The sequence below is a fragment of the Lissotriton vulgaris genome, chromosome 1_1 (assembly GCF_964263255.1).
Source record: "Lissotriton vulgaris chromosome 1_1, aLisVul1.2, whole genome shotgun sequence".
In the NCBI taxonomy this organism is placed as follows: Eukaryota; Metazoa; Chordata; class Amphibia; order Caudata; family Salamandridae; genus Lissotriton; species Lissotriton vulgaris.
This window is the reverse complement of record NC_141685.1, coordinates 617,973,922-617,998,798: the sequence shown is the minus strand read 5'-3', so window position 1 is coordinate 617,998,798 and position 24,877 is coordinate 617,973,922. Positions and strand designations below refer to the sequence as shown.

Sequence of the window (24,877 nt, the reverse complement as noted above, 5' to 3'; positions counted from 1 at the left end):
CGCATCACGACCAACTCCGCTGACACCCTCACCGCCGCCGAGCACCTTTACTGCCAGATTCAGACCTACCCCAAGACCACCCTCAGAGGCACCCTCATCTACAGACCACCAGGACCACGCACACAATTCAGCGAAGCCATCGCAGACTTCGTCAGCCCGCTCACCCTAACCTCCTCAGACTACATCCTCCTAGGAGACCTCAAATTCCACTTGGAGAACAATGACAGCAACACCACCGCCCTGCTGGCCAACCTCGCCAACCTCGGACTCAAGCAACTAGTGAACACCCCCACCCACTACGCCGGCCAAACGCTGGACCCCATCTTCTCCTCCAGCAAGCACATCTCCTTCAGCCACTCCACGGACTACACTGGACAGATCACAGCTGTGTCCACTTCAACTTCAGAAGAACCACTACCCACCACCACCTGAAACAGGTCCCCCGCAGAAGCTGGAGCAAGATCACCGCCAACCAACTCACCACCTCCCTCAGCCAGAATCCTCCCACCAACACGACGGACCCCAACGAAGCAGCCAGCAACGTCACACAGTGGCTCACCAACTGCGCCGACAACCTCGCACCACTGAAGAACCCCCCAGTAGACACGGCAGCAAGAAAGCCTCCTGGTTCACCAATGACCTCAAAAACTCCAAGAAGACCTGCCGCACCCTCGAGAAAGCCTGGCACCATGACCAGACAACAGAGAACATGACAGCCCTCAACAACACTACCCGCAAACACCAGCAGCTGATCCGCACCACCAAAAGGACCACATTCAAAGAACAACTGGACATCAACTCCCACAACAGCAAGGAACTCTTCAGCATCGTTACAGAGCTCCCAAGCCCCAGCGCCTGCAACAACGACATCACACCCTCTCAAGACCTCTGCGACTCACTCGCCTCGCTCTTTTACCGCAAGATCGCCGACATACACAACAGCTTCGGCACTCACACCACGCACCCAACCACCGATCCAGCGCCCACCGCCACCACCCTCTGCAACTGGAACTCGGTTAGCACCGAAGACACCACCCGCACAATGAACACCATCCACTCCGGCTCCCCAACCGACCCCTGCCCACACCACATCTTCAACAAAGCCGACTCCACCATTGCACCCGAACTCCCGGACATCATCAACAGCTCCTTCTCATCCGCCACCTTCCCTGAGAGTTGGAAACACGCAGAGCTCAGCGCCCTCCTGAAGAAACCAACTACGGACCCCACGGACCTCAAGAACTTCCGCACCCTCTCGCTCCTCCCTTTTCCGGCCAAAGTCATCGAGAAGACCGTCAACAAACAACTCTCCGCCTTCCTCGAGACAAACGGGTCCCTCGACCATTCGCAGTCCGGTTTCCGAGCAAACCACAGCACCGAGACCGCCCTCATCGCAGCTACAGACAACATCAGATCCCTGCACGCAACCTGGGCTTCATCCTGGACTCCTCCCTCATGATGACCAAGCAAGTCAACGCCGTCTCGTCATCCTGTTTCAACACCCTGCGCATGCTCCGAAAGATCTTCCGGTGGATCCCCACTGACACCAGGAAGACGGTCACCCAGGCCCTCATCACCAGCCGACTGGATTACGGAAACACCCTCTACGCTGGAACCATAGCCAAACTACAAAAAAGACTCCAGAGCATACAGAACACCTCTGCACGACTTATCCTGGACACCCCCTGCCACAGCCACATCTCGCCTCAGCTGAGAGACCTGCACTGGCTCCCCGTTAGCAAGAGGATCACATTCAGACTCCTCACCCACGCACAGAAGGCCCTCCATGACAGGGGACCCAAATACCTCAACAACCACCTCACATTCTACACACCCACCCGCCAGCTCCGCTCCGCCAGCCTCGCCCTTGCCACCGTCCCACGTATTCGCAGAACCACCGCCGGAGGAAGATCCTTCTCCTACCTGGCAGCCAAGACATGGAACTCCCTCCCCACCCACCTACGACTGACCCAGGACCACCTCTCCTTCAGGAAACAGCTCAAGACCTGGCTGTTCGAGCAGTAGCGGCTCTTCCCCTTCCCCCCCTCCCAGGGCCTTGAGACCCTAACGGTGAGTAGCGCGCTTTACAAATTCTCTGATTGATTGATTGATTGGTTGATTCACCATGAAGCATTCTGTGCTACACATCAATTGTGCTGCAGTCTGTTTTGCCGTCAAAAGGCCCTACTTTCAATGAACGTGATACAGTGATATTGATTGTCGGTTCAGCAACTACTTTCGCTTTAACCTGCAGATCACAAATGTGTAGGCTGACAGAGGAAACTCATTTTTTAATTTCCACACGGTTCTCTACTTTATTTGTGCAATACAGAGTACTTCATTTAGTTTTATATAAATTTTAATAAAAAATCCATGCATACATTCTATAGCTATCTTTCAGTACGCTGCACCTGCCGTCTACCAGAAACACTCTGAGGCGCAGTAACATACAGAGATAACAAAAAAACTACTTTGTCTCTTCAATGAATTCTAGAACCGAAAGCACCAATGTACCTCCATCGCAAAAAAACATAAAACCATACCATTTCTTCCACTGTTGCGGGGCCTTTGGATCTCAGTCGTAATGTTTCTCTTCCAGTGGATATTTTTCCTTCTGTCAACTTCCCACCTTTTGATCTGGGTTCGATCATTTCTGTAAACACAACAACAAACATGTAGTTACTTCAGACATATTCCAACATTATTAAAGGTTATGTGTAAAAGGCCTAAGCAGCCAGCAGGAACACTAAGTGGACTGCCTGTACTCAAGATTGCTCCAGAAAGGGCTTTCTCTTTCTCTCAAAAAATCTCTTACTCTTCATGTCAGCCCCCAAGCATCTCCATTATTGTCTCTCTAGCATAACTTGGGTCTCGCCTCTTTGGTATCTTTTCCATGTGTCTCCCATTATAGTAGTGGTGTATTCATGCTAAGCATGGGCGAATTTTGCGGATCTCGGGTTCGCGGATTTTGCGGATTTGCGAACTCGCAATCCGCAAAATCCGGGAATTCTCGCGAATTTGCGGATTTTTTTTTATGTTCGCACGGGTTTCTGCAAGTTCGCGAGGGTTTTGTACAATTTCGCAAATTGCAAAATTGTACAAAACGCGTGCGAACTTGCAGCAACCCGTGCGAACACAATAATATGAAGAGAAAGAAGCTCCTGGTCACAGGAACAGCACGGGGATTGCGCTCATGAAAGTCAAGGATGCAAAGGCCTCTACCGAGCATCACAGCTGACTTTCCACGGTAGATTTGGGAAGAGGCACACCTGTCCAGCCTCGAAGACGCTCATGATTGTTTTTGGGCTAATGAATGAGTAACTGAATTTGAGCATCAACTAGTTCGAGCGACCATGTGTGTGTTACTATGCAATCGCCCCGAAGGGCGCAGGGGTCCCTTGAGTGAGCTGTCCATCATAGTGGGTGAATGGCGGGAAGACGGTGCAAACCGCGAGTGTGTGCGCGGGGCCAAACGTGCGGGGCTTCCATGCGAGTTCACATGCCTCTTGTGTGCATAAAAGGTCAGAGAAAGATCAGTTCAGCAGATGAAGAGAAAAAGCTCCTGGTCACAGGAACAGCACGGGTATTGCGCTCGTGAAAGTCAAGGATGCAAAAGCCTCTATCCAGCACCACAGCTGATTTTCCACTGTAGATTTGGGAAGAAGGCACACCTGCCTCGACGATGAATGAGTCACAGGAAAAGTCACAGGAAGGGCATGTTGTAAATATTTTAGGATGGCGCCGGCAAGCTGCCAGCGCCATCCTAAAATACTTACTAAATTAGCTTCAACAGGAAGCTCTAATAGATAAAATAAAGCAGGTGCGAGCACCTGCTTTATTTTATCTATTAGAGCTTCCTGTTGAAGCTAACTTAGTAACTATTTTAGGATGGCGCTGGCAGCTTGCCGGCGCCATCCTAAAATAGTTACAACAGGCCAGGCTTGAACTTTTGCCCCTGGAAAAATCCGCCGCTCGCGGATTTGCGGATTTTCGGTAAATTCGCGGGAGTTCGCAGATTGCGAATTTACCGAAAATCCGCAAAATCCGCGAGCGGAACGGATTTTCCGCCCATGCCTAATTCATGCACACCCCTCCCATGGATTATTCAATGGCATGTTCATAGCATTGTGCCCCACAAACGTCAGACAGCAAAGCTGTTCATTAAAACACAAATCATATCATTATTTTCTTTTAGGTCGTTTTTTTTGACAATGTAGCTTTTAAATAGACCTATTGCTTGCAACAGGCTAGGCTTTGGAATCTCCACATTCAGCCACTGAGTTATATCAGATACATATTACGGATAGCAGGCTTTTCTTACAACTATATGTTAAAAATCACAGAATCTTAATGCACTTGGCCACAGACCTCTTGAGTGTGAGTGCTTAGTTACTTCTTTAGGGACAGACCCCACAATAAAGGGGGTGTACATTGGTGATAAGCTGTTTCTTTTTCATATTTATTTTTTTATAGATAACTGAAGTTTTTTTCTTTAGTCATATTTATCATTGATACGTTTGATTAATCAAGAAGTTAATAAGGGGTAGGTATTGACTTAGGTGCATGCGTCCCATTCATAGAGCAAGTGCCCACAGGTGTTACAGAGAGAACGGAACTTGCCCAACAGGCTGGTGTAGATGGGTCATCAACAACTTGATTTTGTGTCTTCTCCATTGTTGGGCCAATTATTGTTCCCCAACATGCAGAATTCTGAGGTCAAGCACAGAAAGTAGCAGCAGTAGGAGTGGAAGCACTATAGTTCTAACGTGTCTGTTCTCTAGAGTGTGAGCGGAGAATGGTGAGGATTGTGAGGGCTTCACAGTGAAATAGCAAATACAGAAAACGTAATTGAGGAAAAAGCAATGATGCATACATTTCTCAGATAATGCATTTTTCATTTTCAATATTGCAACTAATGGGGCCAATTCGGCAAAATGCAAAGGGATAGCGGAGGTGACTTCACATGCCATTTACCATGTACTTTCACTCATACACACACACATTTACTCATACACACACTCGTTCTTGCATAAACTCTCATCCACCCGCAAGCGCGCACACAGCGTACATTGAACATAATTTTCTACTTACCTCTGCTGTCAGGGAGGTTCATACTCCAGGAAATTATAATTGATTCCTTATTACACTAATTGTGAGCAATAAAATATTATTCCTATCAGTGTAATGAATAATTGATAAAAAACATGAAAGTGGAGCTGCCCTTGTGTACCTGGCACTAAGTCTGCCAACTCTGAGGCCAGGGGTGACAAAGGCAGTGCCAGGAGTGGCAAGGGGCAAACAAGGGGTCATTTAAATGATGTTCATGGTTCGCTGTGTCTCCTACTCAGTTAAGGAATAATTTTAGTAACAAACATTTTTAGATTGCTACACTCTTTTGCTAATAAATCAGAAACTTCTATAGTAAGAGACTGTATTCCAAACCCGTAGTGGCTGGTGAAATCTCAAAGTAGTGGGGCGTATGAGCAATGAAGGAATCATAGTACAAGCGAGCGAGCCAGATGTTGTGAGGGGGATATGGTGGTATTCTCCCCATAAGAATCGTAATCGGGCCAAAAATTCTAAAACTGGCTTCAGCCTGCCAACCTCCCTCTACTCACAATGGGCCTCATTAGGATGGTGGACGGATTTCGGAAGGAGGATCGCCCACCCACAAGGCGGCCCTCCCACACACCGGATTACGATGAGACTGCCACCACGGCAGTCGCAATGTCTGTTCATTGTATGAAATAACATGTTACACATCCCTGCACATGCGGTGCCTGCCAGACACCCATGTCCATTTCTGCCTGCCTAGTTACGACAGGTCAAAGGCCGCTGACAGACAGGCGAAAAGGGATATCATTATCTATATGGCAGCGCTTGTCAGGCGCCGCCACCATTCTGTGGAATGCGGGAAGTCCGATGGGCAGTCGGGCTTTCCACCGCCACACATCCGCCCGCCATCCAAATGTGGCTGCTGGAAAACATGATTGCGATGGTGGTGGGGCTGCCATGACAAGCTGGCAGTGGCGGTCCCACCATCATCGTAATTGGGCTCAATGTTGTTTTAAGGCCAGAACTGCCGACTTTGGACCTGGAGAACCAGGTTTAGTTTTTGGCATTGGCTGAATATCCTGTGATTACCGTCAAGTCACTTAATCTCCTATGTGCCTATAACAAATGAATTTGACCTTTTGTAATGTAATTGGTGCTCATGTAATGTGCTTCAAAGTCTTTGGGTCGAGTTTAAACTATAAAAAAAATCCACAAAGAAGTTCAAAACAAAGCCTTAATATATTAAAAGACAAATAGATACCTATTTAGTGGCTTATTAGTACAAAGTGAAATCATAAAATCTTTATAAATCACAGCTTCCCCACTTAAGTTGTGTGATCTAAGGCAAATATTTTATTTCACCACAACTTAATTTTCTTCACTATAATGTATGAAAGCACATTCAAGTGTCAGTTGCACAAAAACCTATTCTGTTTCATTGTCATTGGGTCAAAAAGCCGTTTGACTACATTGTCATCCAGTTCTTGGCCTCTCAGCATAGCGCACATTAGCAGGCAGATTTCTAAATTCTGCCTCACTAAGAAGCAAACAAGACCACTGTTTCTGATCTAGCACATACTTCTGTGTCTAGAAAGCAAGTTGTACAATTATATTGGAAACTTACTTTCGAGACATCAAACATTTGTCTGTGCAGGATAAAGGACATCTCAGAAAATATGTATTCTATGTCTAGAAAGCAATTGTTAAATTATGTAACTTGCTTTGTGGACACATAATGTATGCCGTCATCACTTTAATAAGCATTTTCGGCCAAGCAGAATTTAGAATGATTATGCTGCAAATGCCTAAATTGCTCTAAACAAAAGACTGCTGTCTTGCGGTTTTAACCGCACATGTACTCGACCTCTGAGCTGTGCACCACTGTTCTACTCTCAGGGATACATCATGTTATTCTCGGCTATTGCCGTTTAAGTGCTGCACACTTCTTGGATTTCTATGTTTTCAAAGTTATGCCAAACTTTCCAAAACGTGCAAACGGAAAGCGCTTAGCTGACCCCATGGGTTTTTGCCAAAAAATGTATGCACATTGCACAGAACAACATATATTTTGGGATGTATCTTCCCATGACACTTCCGAGGCTATCTTACAAGGCCTGGATAGAAGCTAATTACAATGCTGCTGCTACAGAGTGAAATACAGAGAGAGCAAATAGTGGAAAAAGAAGAGGGTGAACGTACAAGGGCAGTGGGGGAACAGTAGGAGAACGGAGAGAGTAAAGGGGGAAAGGGAGGGAAATTGATCCTGACCATAAACGAGGGATAAGAGAGGTCAAGACCACGTACCCCAGTAGTCCTGTAGTGCGGAAGTGTCGCAGATGGAGGCACTGCATACTAAACAGTCTATGTCACTCTTACCCCATAGATCACGCTGTACATCACTACCTTGCACAGAACACCTTCACATACTATCAATGGACATTGTACTCCCAGACATTGTCGCTGGGCCCTTGCCCACTATGTGGCTCCGCTGCTCTGCTTACACCATGTACCCGCATCTCCGCACTCGACGATACTCCATAACACCACACACGGTGCTCATCCTCATGACGAATGTATATCACCATGACTACTAATATAACAATGTATAATAACGAAAGATCATCGACACATAAGCTACTCTGTTGACTCGGACCTCCACCTCAAAGTGTGTTTACAAGGCCTCACAGTTTTGTTTAATGTTGGAAACTGATAAAAACGAGAAAAAAAATTGTACTGCAGCGAATTCTCAGATATATTTTTTGCACTAGATACAGGACAATTATTAAATGATAATATTGTACGCCACCGGGCCTCCGGGATGCCGGTCAAAAGGCTGTGTCACACCATCCACAACATTTTTACTGATACGAATAACACGCTGCCGGCCCCAGGGCTATAGGCGCATAAAGTAGTGTACTGTATGAACCATGCAATAAAGCAGTTTTGAACACCCAAAAAAAAAAACAGTCTATGTCACTCTCTTTCCACAAGGCCAAGATAGCAGCTCCTGAAATCCTCCGCATGTGACCCGGCTCACTGAGCCATGAGTTCAGTCTCATGAGTCTTTGACGTCAGGCCCTCTTCAAAAGGCTGAAACCCCTCCCATTTGCAACTCATCACCCTGTGATGACTTGGAAATGGAGGGGTGGTAAGAGGCAACTCTTAATAACTGACAGGCTGCCCCAGGTGTACAGAGTTGCTACTGTAGAAGCCCTGGCTGCTTCAGAATGTGACACTTATTGCGTCATTAGTTGGTGGTCCTGGAGGATCCCAAAGTATTGCGGAACCGAGCTGGCAGCATGTCAGCTCACAAACTGCTTATTAATCATTGCTGCCAAGTGGCACATGCACTCTAGGAATATATACCTTTACAACGTAAATTTTACTCAGCAATACAATCCCAATGCGGTCGTTACATCGACTGTGTTGTAACCACGCAAGGCCATTACTACATCAACTTGCAGTAGATTGCGCCATAACATTAGAAATGTATAATTTACAATTCCAACTCCAGCCTAGGTAACAGTAGGGAAGGTGTTGGAATAGTAAACTATACTATTCCTTATGTTAGAGCACCATCTACTGCAAGTCGATGTAAGGACTTGCGTAGTTATGGCACTGCGTGGTTACAACTCAGTCGTTTAATGACCGCATTGTGATTGTATTGAAGAGTAAAATCCGCGATCTAAAGGTTGTTTCCCGCGCTCTAGTGAATGTGCCTAATTAAACTGCCTCACATGCACTTTGGAGAATGGACTGGGAAGACGGAGACCAGTGCAGGGAATGTTTTTATATAACGCAAATAGGATGGTAATTGCTGTTTGCATTTAACATCCATATCGCACTTAATTGGAAGGGCGTAGCCCCTGTGCCGACTCTAAGAAACTGCCGCTGTTGGAAAATAATGATTACTAATAAGAAAGAATCAAAATGGTTCAGCACGATGACGTGCTACTACAAGTTAGTCTCTAATGTGATTCAGAAACTTTATATGAAAATTGACGATGAACCGATGTATTCAGTATCAAAGATTAACGTTGTCTGTACGTTGATTCATAGAATACTTTTTGTGAAAATACTGTCCTCTGAAAGGAATAGGGAGCCTAGATAGGAAGTTTTATTAAAATAATGTAATATTGATGAAGGTATACCTGCAAACAATAATTCTGTTTAGCGTAACAATGAGAAATCAAAGGTGATCAGTGACTTTAAAGGCTTGGGTTATCAATGTAATCCACGATAATAGTTTGAACTGATGCTCTTACTGTATAGTGAAAGGACACAAAAACTAAAAAATCTTTAAAAATACTCAAGAAGAATTTGGGACTCTGTGACCGTGACACATCTAACCCCAACAACAAGAGACTTCGGCTCAATTTAGAGTTTGGCAGAGAGGGTACTCCATCTCAAAGTTGGCAGAATACCCTCTCTGTCAAATTAAATTAATTAGTGGATTTGTATAGCAAAATTAGTCACCCAGGAGGGTATCCAGGTGCTTGAGGGTCATGAGTGTTCCAGTGGCTCAGTTGAACAGCCAGGTCCATAGCTGCATAGGGAGGTTGTTTCATATTTTAACCGTGAGGTAGGAGAAAGAGCATCCTGAGCTGTTGCTTAGTTGGATGTGAGGGGTGTGGGTGAGTGAGAGGGAGAGGGAGGAGGAGCATAGTTGTCAGGTAGGATGGTGGAAAATCAGGCAGTAGTTGATGTAGGCTGGTTGTTGGTTGTGCAGTGCTTTGAAGGCATAAATCATCAGCTTGAATTGGCGTCTCTTCTGCATACAGAGCCACTCGAGATTTCTTAGGTGGGGTGATGTGAGTCCATCTAGGGAGGTGGAGGATGAGCCTGGCAACATAGTTTTGTATGGTCTGGAATCTGTGTAGAAGGTGAGTAGTGATCCCAGCATAGAGTTGCCATAGTCTAGTCGACTTGTGATTAGGACATGAGTGACGGTACATCCGGTGTGTGGAGGGGAGCCATTTGAAGACTTTTCGTAATATGCAACATGTGAGAAAGCGGACGGAGGAGATTGCATTGATCTGGGACTTCATGGTCAGTTTGTTGTCCAGTATTATGCCAAGGTTTCTGGTGCGGTTGGTCGTATTGGGTGATGGTCCTAGTTCTGAGAGCCACCAGAAGTCATTCCAAGGGGTGGTGTTGTTGCCAAAAATCACCACTTCCATTTAGTCTATGTTGAGTTACAGGCAGTTATCCTTCATGAAGTCGGAGTTGCTCGTCATCCACCTGTGGAAGTTCACTCTTGTGTTGAAGGGATTTTCTAAGAGTGTGTGTCATTTGCATCGGAGATGATCGGATGATTCCACATGCTGGCAACTGAAAGTCCAATCACCTAATTTACTCTGTCTCCACTGCTTACATACCCTTCTTATGGCCAGACATAGTAAGGACCATCAGCGGTTTGGCCATGTGTCTTTCCCACCTCCCCCAATTTCGGGTGGGCGGACACATGCCCAGTTTTTGCTTTTACAAACCCCAACCCAAAACATGGCAGTATGTAACAGTAAAAACTTTTCAATTACCCTACGCCATGGGAGAAAACTCTCGCTTTCTATTTTGTTTATGGGAATAAAAAAATAATATTAAATTGTACAGTGCAATGCTGTCATGTTGATAGAGCCGCACGTCACACTTTTAATGCATTTACAGGAACTGCCACAATGGCAGTTTCTGTAAATGCAAGAGATATCTGCCAGCGGACATGAGTAACGTACTCCGCCATGACAATGGTACTAACAGCATCTGCCAGACTATAAATCAGGCCCTGTATAGTCCCAATCAATCATATTTTGTATTAAATTACTATTTTATTAATAATGGATTGAGTGTCAGATTCACAAATTGAAAGTGCTTGAATGCTGCCCCATGCTATACATTGTAAACGGGAGTGGATCTGTAGGCTTACTCTTTTCATTCTGCAAGATAAAAATAGTGTGTATGCTAAGGAGTGGTAATTAGGAGTTTATTAAAGTAAACATGACGTCAATACAAATTTGAAGGAAATCGCCAGGATATCTGATAAATCCATAATTTGGTTTATTAAACGGAGTATTTAATACAAAAAGTGGAGAGCAAGTTGTTGATCCACAACTGGACACGTGGTGTACCTCAAGATCCCTCTGCACTTTCCCCACTTTACTTATATATCTTGTTTCAGCCAAGACGTGATATGTTGGTGAATGTATGGGCAAATATTTATGCTGATGATACCCAATAGTTTTTCCTGTCACAGCGGTTTTTGGAAGGAACGTTACTGGATTAAAGAAATGATCAGTTTAATGAAATCAAGATCTTGGTAGAAGGCAACTGGAGGTCCTAAACACCAATGTGACTCAGTTAATGCTAGTGGGGTGCTGCCTGCTACTAAGAGTCTGGGTCTCACTTAGGCTTCCATTAGGAGGTCGCACAGAGGAATCTATGCATCCAAAGAGGAGAAAAACCCTAAGAGTTATTTTTTATATCATTTGAAGAATAGGCTAATGAGACCATGATACAATGTTGTGATAAATCCATTTGCTAGCCACCATGCGTCCCTTACAGGATAAACAAATCTGGGCTACCATAGCACAATCTAATGTTTGGTTGAGCATCGATTATTGTCGTGGCCTTGGCTGCTCAATAAAAGTGAAACGCCGACTCCAAAAAGTTCCTAACTACATAGCCTGAGCAATGAATGAGGTTTCTACGTATGAGCATATCATCCCCACCCTGAGGAAGTGTGTACTGCCTTCCAGTAAACCAAAGGGCAATTTTCAGAGGCCTGGTATTTATGCGCAAACACTTTTATAAATTAGGCCTAACTCACTGGATGGAGGCTATGAAATCACAAGAGAAAAATAATAGAGTGATAGAGAAAATGCAACAAGTAATGGCTTATCTCTGTCAGTAGGATTGAGAAAATTAGCAGTTTTAAGCATTCTGTGGTCATCTGCTCAAGGAATCTCAGTGATATGAGGTCATTAAAACTAACAAAGAGCCCACCGAAATGATATGGCTAACTGCACCAAATATATGTTGGTCTCGAAAGAGGAACCAGAATTCAAAAAATACATCAGGAGTGGCTAATAATCCTACGGGGTTTACAAAAAGATTGATGCCAACCACTTTGTATGACATAAAGCAAGAAGTTCTAAAGATTATATTTAAGTTCACTAAGGGTGTGCAAGCTTTAGAGTGAAGACAACCCGGATTGTTGGTGGCATTGGACAGTCATGGGAAATTATAAACCTATGCCCTTGCTGCCTGGTGAAAAGAAACTTTGGGAGTCTAGAATGGGTTTGGTGGCAGGTCCACCAAAGAGACTGAATCAGTGTGTGTCAGTTGATATCATCCGAAAGGCTTGAAGAATGTTGGGAAGCTGTGCGTGGGCTGTCTCAGCTCGACCAGCTTCGATTATTAGTGGTCTTGGAGAGCCACCAATCAGCATCAGTTAAGGCCAGTGACCCAGGCTCGAAGTGAGACACAACGAGGCAAGTATGCCCTGTTTTATGGGCGTAGAAAGCGAAGCTCACAGTGCATTCCCACTAGTTCATTCATTCATTCATTCATTCATTAATTCTCTAGTGCAACAGTTTACCTCAATAACGGCGCTGATGGGCACATTTAAAAAAGGCTGTCACTGGACGTGTCCAGCGAGTGCAGAAAGAGCTCCACGAGCAGTGCCTGCAACACTATTTGTTTTGCCAAACTAAAAAGAATGACAAGAAACACAATTGTTCTAAATATAAAGACCACACTGCTGCTTTTAATGATCGGAGCAGGTGGTGTCTAAAATCATAGCGCCGTTTCTGTTGCAATAAATAGAAAAGTGGCGAGGACATATATGTCATTGAATCACAAAGCAGAATAGCAAAAAAGAAAAAGAAAATTAATTTTCTCCATCTCATGTCAATTATTACAGAACAATTGCATATTTATCTTTGTAAGAATAAAAACTGTTCGTAAACGGTATAGCCGATATGTCGCATAAACCATAAAAATGAGTCAAGAGAAACCATCTATAAATTGAATCATGCTAGCGAGTATCATGTCTATTGTGAAGGTGTGAAGGCATCTCTCCTCGGCTTATGGGAATAGATGTGTGGGTATTTTTTACCTTTTTATTTTCACTTAATGAAGAGTAGAAAATATGCTTCCTTAACATTTTCACACACTGTCTGCATTGCAAATCACATTCAGCAATTATTAATATTGCAGACAGGAATCGACGCATATTGATTTGGGAAATAATTGCATTGTTCGAGATCTAAAATGCCAAAATTCTCTGTAGATCATCATACACGTATAACAAGAACAACTATATCGACCTCTGCCCAAATGCCTTGCACTTCCCACGTTAACATCAGAGGGAATCAGGCTATTGATGTAATTTTAAGGAGTGTGTGTTCGGTTATGTGTTAGAAGGCGTCCAGTCTGAGGGGGGTAAGGAATACGCAGCAGCCCGGAAGGTCCCTGTATGTGCTTTTATTCAAACCAGAGACGCATGCACATAACAAGTAATGTAAACAGGGCTGGCCCCCTTCCTTGTCCGTGGTTCCCAATGGAAATAATAGGATTTTGGTATTCCTTCATGGGAGAATATATGCACTAAGAAAAGCTCACATTTTGCTTCATTTAGCGTTCCAAAGAGTGGTTAGCTTGGAAGTTCTCCAATTCCCCTTTCCACACTGGAAAAAGTAGGATGGTTGTGTTCCTTTGTGGGGGGAAATGTGCCTGAAGGAAATGAGCTCATCTTTCTCTAACTCACATTTTCCTTTGTTTTGCGTCGGTCCAGCTTCGTCCCGACAGCCGCATACTTCCTCTCGTGCTTTGTAATGGTCCTCTTTCACGCACTCCAAACACTAGGATGTCATTACTGTAGTTTATGAGCTGTAAGACTCTCCTCGTCATTTCGTGCAATATCTTGGCAGCAGATGACTTGCCAAAGATGAGACGTTTGTATCTAAACAATCCCAGGTGCGTGGAGAATGTTTTGATGTACTGTGACTGAGGGTATAGTTCCAGTTCATGGTATTCGTTGAAGAGGTTTAGCTCCGAGAATATGCAGGATCCATTTAGACAGCTGATTATGTCATTTAGGTGTTGGCCTTGGTGCCTCTCCCTTTCTACTGCTGTGTTTAGCAGACACATGTCGACACAGAGGCATATCTTTTGTTTTGTTTTGGTATTGCTGTTAGAGCAACTTTTAGGAGGGGAAATTAGTAAGAAAACAGTTTTTTACGCATTACGTTTGAGCTGGTTGCTAGCTATCCATTCCACAGTCAGCATTAGAGCCTTGTTCATTGTTTTGATCTCCTCCAGGGATGACATTTTGATAAAGATCTGTGTGTCATCAGCATACATATGGAAGGAGATGTTGGCAATATGCAGTATTTCAGTTAAAGGTTCCAGATAGAGTATGCATCCTGGGGTAAGTAGACATAATATCGAGTATTTTATTTCGACTAGACATAATATTGAGTTTTTAATTTCGACTAGACATAATATCGACTAGACATAATTTAGACTACAAAAATATCGACTAGAAAAATGTAATATCGACTAGAATAGCAATAATATTGATTCAAAAATATAGAATAGACATAATATCGACTAAACAGAATACAGACAACAAAAAATCGAATTTAAGGTAAGTTAATATTAATGTTTAATTTTTGTGTAATATAATTCTGTAGAGGGTTGTGGGTTTATAGGGGAATAGGGTGGGAAGTAATTTAAATATAATTAATTAAATATGTTATTTAATTAATTGGTATTTATTTAGAATTAATTGTTGATTAATTATTAAATGGTAATTAGTTCAAATATAATTGGTAATTAATTTTAATTGATTAAGTGATATATATTATATTTTTTGTAATTTATTTTCTGTAGCGGGTTTTGGTGTTATAGGGGAATAGGGTGGGAAGTAATTTAATTATAATTAATGAAATATGTTATTTAATTAATTGTTATTTTTTTTAAATTATTTGGTGATTAATTATTAATTGGTAAGTAGTTAAAATATTTATTGAATAATTGATAATTTAGCGGGTTGTGCGTTTATAGGGGAATAGGGTGGGAAGTAATTTAAATATAATTAATTAAATATGTAAATTAATTAAAAGTTATTTATTTAGAATTAATTGTTCAATAATTATTAATTGGTAATTAATTACAATATAATAGGTAAATACATTTAAATGATTAATTGATAAATATGTTAGTTTAATTAATTTAATTACTGTTGTGGCTTGTGTGTTTCTAGAGGAATAGTCTTGGAATTGATTTAATTGTAAGTAATTACATTGTTTTAAAAAATATATTGAGTTTATTTTGTAAAATAATTTTAAAATTTAAATTAATTGATTGTTAATAGGTAAATTATTAGTATTAGTAGGTAATTTATATTATTAAATATTTTGTATTTTACAATTTAATAGATTATTTTATATAATTTACACTATTCTAAAATATTTAAAATATTTTGTAATAGGTTTTACTATTTATGTTATTTATATTTATATAAGAAGTATTTACTTTCCCTACTGTTGCACTCACTGGAGTTGGAATAGTAAATTTAACCCCTACGCTATCCAACGCTTTCCCTACTATTACACTCTCTGGAGTTGGAATAGTAAATTTTACCCCTACGCTATCCAACGCTTACCCTACTGTTACACTCTCTGGAGTTGGAATAGTAAATTTTACCCCTACACTATCCAATGTTTACCCTACTGTTACACTCAATGAAGTCTGAATAGTAATTTAAACCCTTACGCTATCCAACGCTTTCCCTACTGTTGCACTTACTGGAGTGGGAATAGTAAGTTTTACCCTTACGCTATCCAACTCTTTCACTACTGTTGCACTCTCTGGAGTGGTAATAGTAATTTTTACCCCTATGCTATCCAATGCTTTCCCTGCTGTTGCACTCTCTGGAGTTGGAATAGTAAATTTAACCCCTACGCTATCCAAAGCTTTCCCTACTGTTACACTCTCTGGAGATGGAATAGTAATTTTTACCCTTACGCTATCCAACGCTTACCCTACTGTTACACTCACTGGAGTTGGAATAGTAAATTTTACCCCTATGCTATCCAATGCTTACCCTACTGTTACACTCACTGGAGTTGGAATAGTAAATTTTACCCCTACGTTATCCAACGCTTACCCTGCTGTTACACTCACTGAAGTTGGAATATTAATTTAAACCCCTACACAATTCAACGCTTTCCCTACTGTTGCACTCACTGGAGTTGGAATAGTAATTTTAACCCCTACGCTATCCAACGTTTTCCCTACTGTTACACTCTCTAGAGTTGGAATAGTAATTTTAACCCCTACGCTATCCAACGCTTTCCCTACTGTTACACTCTGTGGAGTAGGAATAGTAATTTAAATCCCTACGCTATCCAACGCTTTCCCTACTGTTACACTTTCTGGAGTTGGAATAGTAAATTTTACCCCTACGCTATCCAAAGCTTACCCTACTGTTACACTCTCTGGAGTTGGAATAGTAAATTTTACCCTTACGCAATTCAACGCTTTCCCTACTGTTGCACTCACTGGAGTTGGAATAGTAATTTTAACCCCTACGCTATCCAACGTTTTCCCTACTGTTACACTCTCTGGAGTTGGAATAGTAATTTTAACCCCTACGCTATCCAACGCTTTCCCTACTGTTACACTCTCTGGAGTAGGAATAGTAATTTAAACCCCTACGCTATCCAACGCTTTTCCTACTGTTACACTCTTTGGAGTTGGAATAGTAAATTTTACCCCTACGCTATCCAATGCTTACCCTACTGTTACACTCTCTGGAGTTGGAATAGTAAATTTTTACCCCTACGCTATCCAAAGCTTTCCCTACTGTTACACTCTCTGGAGTTGGAATAGTAATTTTTACCCTTACGCAATTCAACGCTTTCCCTACTGTTGCACTCACTGGAGTTGGAATAGTAATTTTAACCCCTACGCTATCCAACGTTTTCCCTACTGTTACACTCTCTGGAGTTGGAATAGTAATTTTAACCCCTACGCTATCCAACGCTTTCCCTACTGTTACACTCTCTGGAGTAGGAATAGTAATTTAAACCCCTACGCTATCCAACGCTTTCCCTACTGTTACACTCTTTGGAGTTGGAATAGTAAATTTTACCCCTACGCTATCCAATGCTTACCCTACTGTTACACTCTCTGGAGTTGGAATAGTAAATTTTTACCCCTACGCTATCCAACGCTTACCCTACTGTTACACTCATTGGAGTTGGAATATAATGTTTACCCTTACGCTATCCAACGCTTTCCCTACTGTTGCACTCACTGGAGACGTTAGAGTACATTTAACCCTCTCGCTATCCTACGGTAAAAATATTGTATATGTTTTGTTAATAATATGTAGATATATATATAAGTATTATTAAAATAAAATTAAGTTACATTAATTATTTCTTAATTGTACGTTTATTTAAGTATTTTAAATATGTTTATATTAATTTAATTTATTGTTATATTACTTTTAAGTTCCTTTTAACATACTTAAAAAATTCGATATTTTGACATTCTATATTTTTTACACTCGATATTTTGGAGTTGATATTTTTGTACTTACCTGTTTGAAGATAGGAAGTCGATATTCTGTCAGTCGATATTTTATCCTCAATATTTTGCCATCTCGATATTTTGTCTTTCGATGTTTTGTCAGTGACTCGCATCCTGGCTCTGGCAGTGGTCCTTTCGATGGCTAATATTTTGAACAGTGTATTCATTGCTTCTAGAATTTTGGTTAGAAAAGTTGTTACACCCTTCCCTGATTCGCAGTTGCATTGTTTATTCATTGTTCAATTTCTTAAATTTGCACTATATTACTAGCTTCCTGAGACTGGTTGTGAAATTGTCCAGCAATTCATCAGTGTAGCCTCCTCCCCAACCTAGGTACGTATAAATGATCAAACCACACATGGAACTCAGTATTACACATCTTTATTCTTCAGAGTTTAACCATTAACTGCATGTACTTAGTCATGACTTTTCGTAACCACACTCAATCACTCACTTCCCTCTTCTACAGAGTTCATCAGGAACCAGAGGGGTCCCGCTGTTGGTAAATAAAAAGTACCAAAAAAAAAATCATATATACATCATAACTCCTCATGTGTCTTGGTGGTTCTCAAATCATTCTTTCAGATCTCGTTCCATGAGGTTGAAGAGACACAGGAGACATAGAAGAGTCATCCACGGCCAGCACAGGTGACACAGGCACAAGAGCAGTCTTTGGGGTTCTCCTGACTCCCAAATGGAAGGGGTTCCCTCTAAATATCTGGAGACAACAAACCTTGATACAGGTATTTGAAATAAGAAGAATTTGTTGTGATGGACTTCCTAGGACGATGAGCAGTTACTATATGTCCTCCTATAGTTGCAATATTCAGTGGGTGAGCATCAAAAGGAGCATCAGACTTACATTTTTGTTGCTGCCTGAGAATGGCTTGGTCTCCTCTTTTGAACACAGTACTCCGAGGACAGTGGCATCTATCCCCATAGTTCTTCATTCTGAATTTGTGAGACGAATCAGTAGTGCTAAGTGAATCAATGTCAATAGATCTTTCAGTGGTCCATTTTGGCAATTTGGTTCCCCTGGCTCACCCAAACATTAGGGTGGCAGGGCTTTCACCTTTGGTAGAATGGGGTGTTGGCCTATATGCACGAAGAGTAGTGTGAAGAACATTTGAGTTCATGTCCCTCCAACGCAGTGCTCTGAACGGTCTTTTTGATGGTGCTCATAAATTCCTCAAGGAGGCCAGAGAGGTGTTCTTTTCTGATGTTTGTCATTTAAATGAGATAGAAATTCTTTATTAAATTCTCGACTATTGAAAGGCTGGCTATTGTCAGATTTCAAAAGCAAAGGAACAACCAAGGTTGCAAAAATATTTTCTAGTCTTTTAATGACTCTGTTGTGAATGGATGAAAACATATCTTCCACAAGGGGAAAACAGGAATATTCTTCAACAACTACTATAAGAAGATGATCATGGTTAAGGGGTCCAATGAAATCAATGGCAATCTTCTCCCACACATGCATTGGAAGATCAGGCATGTTTAACAGATGTGGGGTTGTGTTGGATGACAATCAGTTGCACAAATGACATGCCCTTAATTCCTTTTCAACCTTTTCACCAAGATGAGGGAACTACGCTCGGTCCCATAGAGCTTGTTTAACCCTTTCCATGCGGCCGCGATTCCCCTGGCGTGCTGTAAACAGCACGAACAGGGGCGGGCCGTGACGAACCCCATCCGTCATCAGCACACGAGCACCGTACTGCATGACGGCTGGGGTTCGTCATCAGCATGGAAGGGGTTAATAGAAACAACTCCACGATGTGCCAGTTCAATGATTGTTGTCTCAGGCTCTCATGTATAAAAATTCTTGAACCTCGCAATATAATGCCTTCTGGGGTAAATTAAAATTATTGCTGCACAATTTTGAATTTCTGGAATTTGAGGTCATCATGAAGATGTAGAGTATGTTATCACCAAGACTTATGTGTAATAATAATTTGAGTGTTAGCAAATCTCTGTCAGTGCTCGTGGCAGTAATGATTTGTCCCATGGATATGGCAGCAGGGGTTCTGGATTTTACTGATGAAGCATCAACCACTTTGGAAGTGGTGCCATGACACGGTATTGGTACATGTGATAAGTAGTCGGCAGGGTTTTGATCTTTTCCTGGATGATGCCTAATCGTATAATCATACTCTGCAGTCGCAACCCCCACCTCTCAAAGCAAGGAGGCATCTTGGCATTAGGATTGCCAAAATGGAGAGTAATGCTTGGTGATTGGGGACAACTGTGAAGTGCTTTCCATACAGGAACACATGAAAATGTTCCCAAGCCCACACCACAGCCAGGCTTTTGTTTTTCAGGTTGTGAATTAGCACGCTCCTTATGAGACAAACACCTACTAGCATAAGCCACAATGAATCTTGGTGAGTTAGGATGTCCGTTGTGTCTAGGCAAGTATGGCACCTAACCCCACTGGATTGGCATCAACAACAATCTCCATTTGTAGGTGTGTTTCAAAGTATGATATTTCAGCGGCATTCTCCTTTGCATGCTTGATTTTCTTGAAGCTTTGTTCACATTCATGTGACCATCGAAATGGAGCATTTTGTTTAGTTAAGTCTCTCAATGGGGCACTTAAACTCGCAAAGTTATATATGCAACTTTAACAATAATTGGTCCAAGGAAGGATCGAAACATAATTACATCTTGTGGGGAAGAATTGGATGACAAAGCCTGAACTTTATTTGGATCTGGAGTCATTCCTCCTTCAGAAAATATATGACCAAAGAACTTGAGATTGGTTTGATGAAACTCACACTTTGCTGCAATTAGAGTGAGACCTGGATCTGCAAGTACATGACACATTTGTGTCAGAGCTTTATCATGTTCCTTTCACGTGGCCCCAAAAACCAGTGTCATCACTGTAATTGAAAGCATTTGTGATGACTACGCAACCAATACAAGGAATGACATAGATTTAAACATTCAAAGTTCTGCAGCTCAGAATGGGGGAAAGGAAGTGCAATTAATTCATGTTGTTATCCCCTATTACACAAAACGAAAGCGGCTTTTGTCTATACAATGGCTTGGAAGGTCTGTGCATTATCAGAAGTAATAGTTGCTTATGGAGTTCCTTTGCACCACAAGAGATCAGAGATATGAAAACCTCAGCATATGGAATTTATTAGGTGTCTTACCTAGTTCTTGAACAGTTTTTGGGCCCTATTCACAAACGTAGATTCAGTTGTAAACATACGTTTACAACCAAGTTTACATGTTTACATGCTTAATGCCTACCAGGAATTCACAAAACAAATACTGGCAGGCATAACGTCATTTACATGTGTGATGATCTCTGCCATGAGAGCAGAGTTCTCCGCACCCTTAAATCCAACTCAAAGTTTGGGAGAAGGACATTCTTAAGAGTGGTTAGCTTAGAAGTTAATGAACACCCACAAACATGCATATTTGTGGAACTTCACAAACTCCTCCAATTATTCTTTCGAAACTGGAAACAGTAGACATTTTACTCTAGCCAAGGACAAGCACAAATCCTTGTCCAAAGTGGTAAGAGGAATGAATCACCAACAGAGCCGGTGGGACTGTAGGGCAGGTTCTCCAAATTCGGTCCTGGAGGGCCGGATTCATATTTTAAGATAACTACATTTATCTAAATGGGAATATGCTAAATATCTGGCATGGATCCGGCCCTCCAGGAGCGACTTTGAAGTACCCTGTGTGTTCGTACAAAGAATCCCATTACACCGTGCAGAGTACTTTGCTAGGAGAAGTCTGCAAATCATGAATAGAATTGTTCTAAGAATTCTCTTCACAGAAGTACTCCTGAAATCTAAAAGCTTTCCAGAAGTACTGCTTGACATGTTAATGGCGTCCAGAAAGTCAGAAAATAACAACCAGATAGAAACTGAGTTTCTGACTTCTATTCTGAATCATGCCAACTGTATATTAGTACCAACAGACAACTTTGTTTTCCAGGATGTTGGAGCTGATAAATGGAGTTGATAATTATGTTCTGTCTATTACAAAAAGCTGCTACGGTACCTGGCCTTAGGGAACTGATGGAGTCTTCTTAATTTATATCTAAAAATATTTGCAAGGTGGGGGTGTAGCAACGATCTTTAAAAAGCAGTTTACGGTAACTAAAATCTTATCGGAGACTATAAGTACCGTCGACATTCTAGGGATAAAAATCACCATGAATAACTCCTGTTTTACCATCTTAACAGTGTATTGCCCACCCCAAAGCACCTCAAAATTCAACGACCTTTTTCTTCCTATACTATCAGATTTATGCACACGCTATAAAAACATCCTGGTAACTGGGGATTTCAATATCCACTGGGATAAAAGCGATCAAGATCCGCTAGCCCAGAAACTACAGACTACTATGACCTCTTTTGGTTTAGTACAACTTGTGGAAGCTCCAACCCACAAAAAAGGCCATATCCTCGATCTTATCTGGTCCTCTATGCCAAAGGTGACCATTGCAAGTATTACACCCTGTATTTGGTCGGATCACCATTTAATACTGTACGACGTTCCGCTAAATAATATCCAGGCTAAACTCCCTTTAAAAACCAAAAAAGTACGCCAATGGAAAAAAGTAAACTCTGACACCTTGGCCAAAACTCTGCCCAAATACAAACAGACTTCCATAGTCTCTCAAGGTGGCTCTGACCTTGACTCAATGTATGATGCGATTACGACTACTCTCAGGAAATCAATCGATGAGTTAGCCCCTGAAAAGGTACAAAGAGTAAAAGGTGTTGAGAAAGGAGCCCCTTGGTTCACCCAAAGCCTACGTGAACACAAAAGAAAACTCAGTTGCCTCGAAAGATGCTGGAGGAAATCCAAAAAGGACACTGATAGGGAACTATATAGAATGTCGCTTCAAACATACAAAAAGCTTATCGTCTTAGCTAAAAAGGACTATTATGAGACACGCATAAACAATGCCACAAATATTCAGAGAGAAACCTTTCAAATCTTGAAAGAGTTAAGTGTGAAGGAGGAAAAGAATGACATCTCGATCAACTGTGATACCTTTCAAGGATATTTCCTCGAAAAAGTTGCGATTATCTTGTCCGATATTAAGAAGGATAATCCAGTCTCACACATCGAACAACTGCCCCCTCTAAATTCCCCAAATCTTATTTTTACCAGTTTCCCTGAAATTGACCCTACCATCCTGAGACAACTGGTGGCATCCATTAAGTCAGGCTCACCTGCTGACCCGTGCCCACCCGATATCCTCCGATTAGCAATCCCGATCCTAGAAGATCAGATCTTACACCTTCTAAACACCTCACTAGCTACTGGCGCATTACCTACCTCCTTTAAAGAGGCACGCGTCAGACCCCTGTTAAAAAAGCCCGGGGCAGATCCATCCAGCCTGAAGAACTACAGACCTATTTCTCAGCTGCCATTTCTGTCAAAAGTGTTGGAACAGCACGTGCTAAAATCTTTGTCATCCCTCCTGGAATCTCACCATCTTCTCCAGGAGCAGCAGGCTGGCTTTCGTGCCCACCATAGCACAGAATTGGTAATGTTGTCTGTACTGGATGAGCTCAGATGCATGGCTGACAGTAAAAATCCAAGCGCCCTGATATTATTAGACCTTTCAGCGGCGTTTGATACTGTCAGCCATGCATTGCTCCTGGGCAGACTGGCTCGGCTCGGGATAGGAGAGCGAGCCCTCGAATGGCTAACAGCCTTCCTATCTGGGAGGACGCAGAGAATCCAGGTTGCAGATCAGGTCTCCGGTGAGGGTGTTTTATCTTGCGGAGTCCCGCAGGGCTCCGCGCTCTCTCCACTCCTATTCAATTTGTACCTGCAGCCATTGATAGAGTCCCTGGCAAATATGAACTGTAAAGTTTTTAATTATGCCGACGATACTCAGCTGTTGCTGAATATCGACAATACATCATCAGCTCAGTCCACGGCCCAAGACATACTGCGATTTACAGTGAACTGGATGTCGTCCAATTTACTGAAAATCAACCCAGACAAAACAGAGGTTCTCGTAGTTTCAACCTTGACCTCTCCCTGGAACGATCTGTTTTGGCCACAAGAACTCGGACCCACTCCAAGACCGTGTCCTAGTGTTAAGAGCCTCGGCATGAAGATTGATCAGGAACTCTCGATGGCTAACCAAGTGTCCGCTGTAGTTGGTTCTTGTACCAACCTAATCAGGAAATTGCGGAAGCTCGTTCCCTTACTCTCATGGAATATGCTGCGAACCATTGTCTCGGCTACAATAGTGTCGAGAATTGATTATGGCAATGCGCTATATCTTGGCCTCCCAAAAAATCTATCCAATCGTCTTCAGGTTACTCTGAATGACGCAGCACGCCTGATATTTGGTGTGCCAAGGCGGACTCATGCTTCCCCCTTGCTCTACAGGCTTCATTGGCTGCCTGTGGTGCAAAGAGTTGAGTTTAAGAGCATGTGCATCTGTCACAAAGCAATCCATGGACAGGCGCCAGCCTATATAAAAGAGAGACTTGAATTATACAAACCCAAGCGCGCCCTACGGTCCTCCGGTTCCTTTCTGCTGTCCTGTCCACGCTTCAAGCTGGCAACTGAAGGAGGCAGAGCTTTTTCAGTTCAGGCTCCGATAATCTGGAATAAGCTACCGGAGGTGCTTCGTAGAGAGCCCAACCTTCTCCACTTCAGGAAGTCTTTGAAGACTCTACTCTTCAAAGACGCATTTACTTCCTAGTATCTGGTATTCTAGAATCTCTCTATAGTCATCTTGCTTCTTGTTGCTGCACTTGGTTAGTAGCGCTTTGAGACCTGTCGGTGAGCTGGCGCGATATAAAACCCAGTACAAATACAAATACAAATACAAAATATAATGTAAAGATAATGAATTTGATTGAAGTTATGAATTGCTAAAGACAATAGGTACCTCTATTACCATTGTACTATCACTCAGTTTATACAGCTATCATTTCAGGATCATACATATAAGATTGATGTCTGCAGTAGCATTTACTTCTACAGTAACATTAGAGACTGCCTGGGGGTGTCGAATAGGATGGTGCAAAGTCCACACCAATACATGTACATGAAAGCAAGAAATAACTTATCTTGAAAGGAAGGCGGAGGGGTGAATGATAGAGACACTAATAGACCACATAAGAATGAGGCACAAGAGAAGTACTAGCTTCTTCAGTAAACATCTATTCCTAGAATATAGTGGTACTCCTTATGGGAACTTGTCTCAGTAGTAACGTAAGTA

At 42.3% G+C, this 24,877-nt stretch overlaps 1 protein-coding gene across 1 annotated transcript in view; it reads right to left on the bottom strand.

The window, feature by feature from the left end:
- GIPC2 (GIPC PDZ domain containing family member 2) overlaps positions 1–24,877 on the bottom strand; it is a 663,848-nt gene that overhangs the window by 137,203 nt on the left and 501,768 nt on the right. Inside the window, exon 4 of the mRNA XM_086954220.1 lies at positions 2,544–2,653. Coding sequence (XP_086810346.1) covers positions 2,544–2,653 — 110 coding nt within the window. The remainder of the gene's footprint in view (positions 1–2,543; positions 2,654–24,877) is intronic.